At 62.4% G+C, this 497-nt stretch overlaps 1 protein-coding gene across 1 annotated transcript in view; it reads right to left on the reverse strand.

Moving 5' to 3' along the window:
- Positions 1–60, reverse strand: part of INTS9 (integrator complex subunit 9) — a 95,843-nt gene extending 95,783 nt beyond the window's left edge. Inside the window, exon 1 of the mRNA XM_010002187.1 lies at positions 22–60. Coding sequence (XP_010000489.1) covers positions 22–30 — 9 coding nt within the window. The 5' untranslated portion in view covers positions 31–60. The remainder of the gene's footprint in view (positions 1–21) is intronic.
- Positions 61–497: the final 437 nt, after the last annotated feature.

Here is a 497-nt window from a genome sequence, read left to right on the forward strand (position 1 = left end):
CCCTCAGCCCCACGCACTCACCAGCTTCATGCTTCACCCGGGTCTATTTACCGGGACAATCCTGTCCCACCTTCCTGCCCGCCCCCGCCTCCCAGGGCATCACGGAACTTGCAGTCCGGTCCCGTGTTCCCCCCGCCCAGGATGAAGTAATGGTCGAATCCTCCCCTCCCTCCCGAGGCATGCCGGGAGTTGCAGTCCTGCCCGCCCAGCTCCTCGCTCTCCATTGGCGTGCCGTGCCGCCGAGGCATGCTGGGAGATGTAGTCCTGGCCAGGCGGCTCTCCCCGTCACCCTGGGGAGGGGGGAACTACAAGTCCCAGGGTCTCATAGCTGCAGCAGGTGGGAGCTTGGATGTTGATATCAACATGGCGCTTGTCAGACAGACAAAGACAGTCAGTCTGGTGTGATTGAGCCAAAAAAAAAAACAACACAGAGGGAGAGAGGGAGGAGGAGGGAGCGGCAGGAGGAGAGCCAAGCGGGGAGGGGGGCCCTTGTCCTC

Source organism: Chaetura pelagica, unplaced genomic scaffold, assembly GCF_000747805.2.
Source record: "Chaetura pelagica isolate M959 unplaced genomic scaffold, ChaPel_1.0 scaffold107, whole genome shotgun sequence".
Classification (NCBI taxonomy): Eukaryota; Metazoa; Chordata; class Aves; order Apodiformes; family Apodidae; genus Chaetura; species Chaetura pelagica.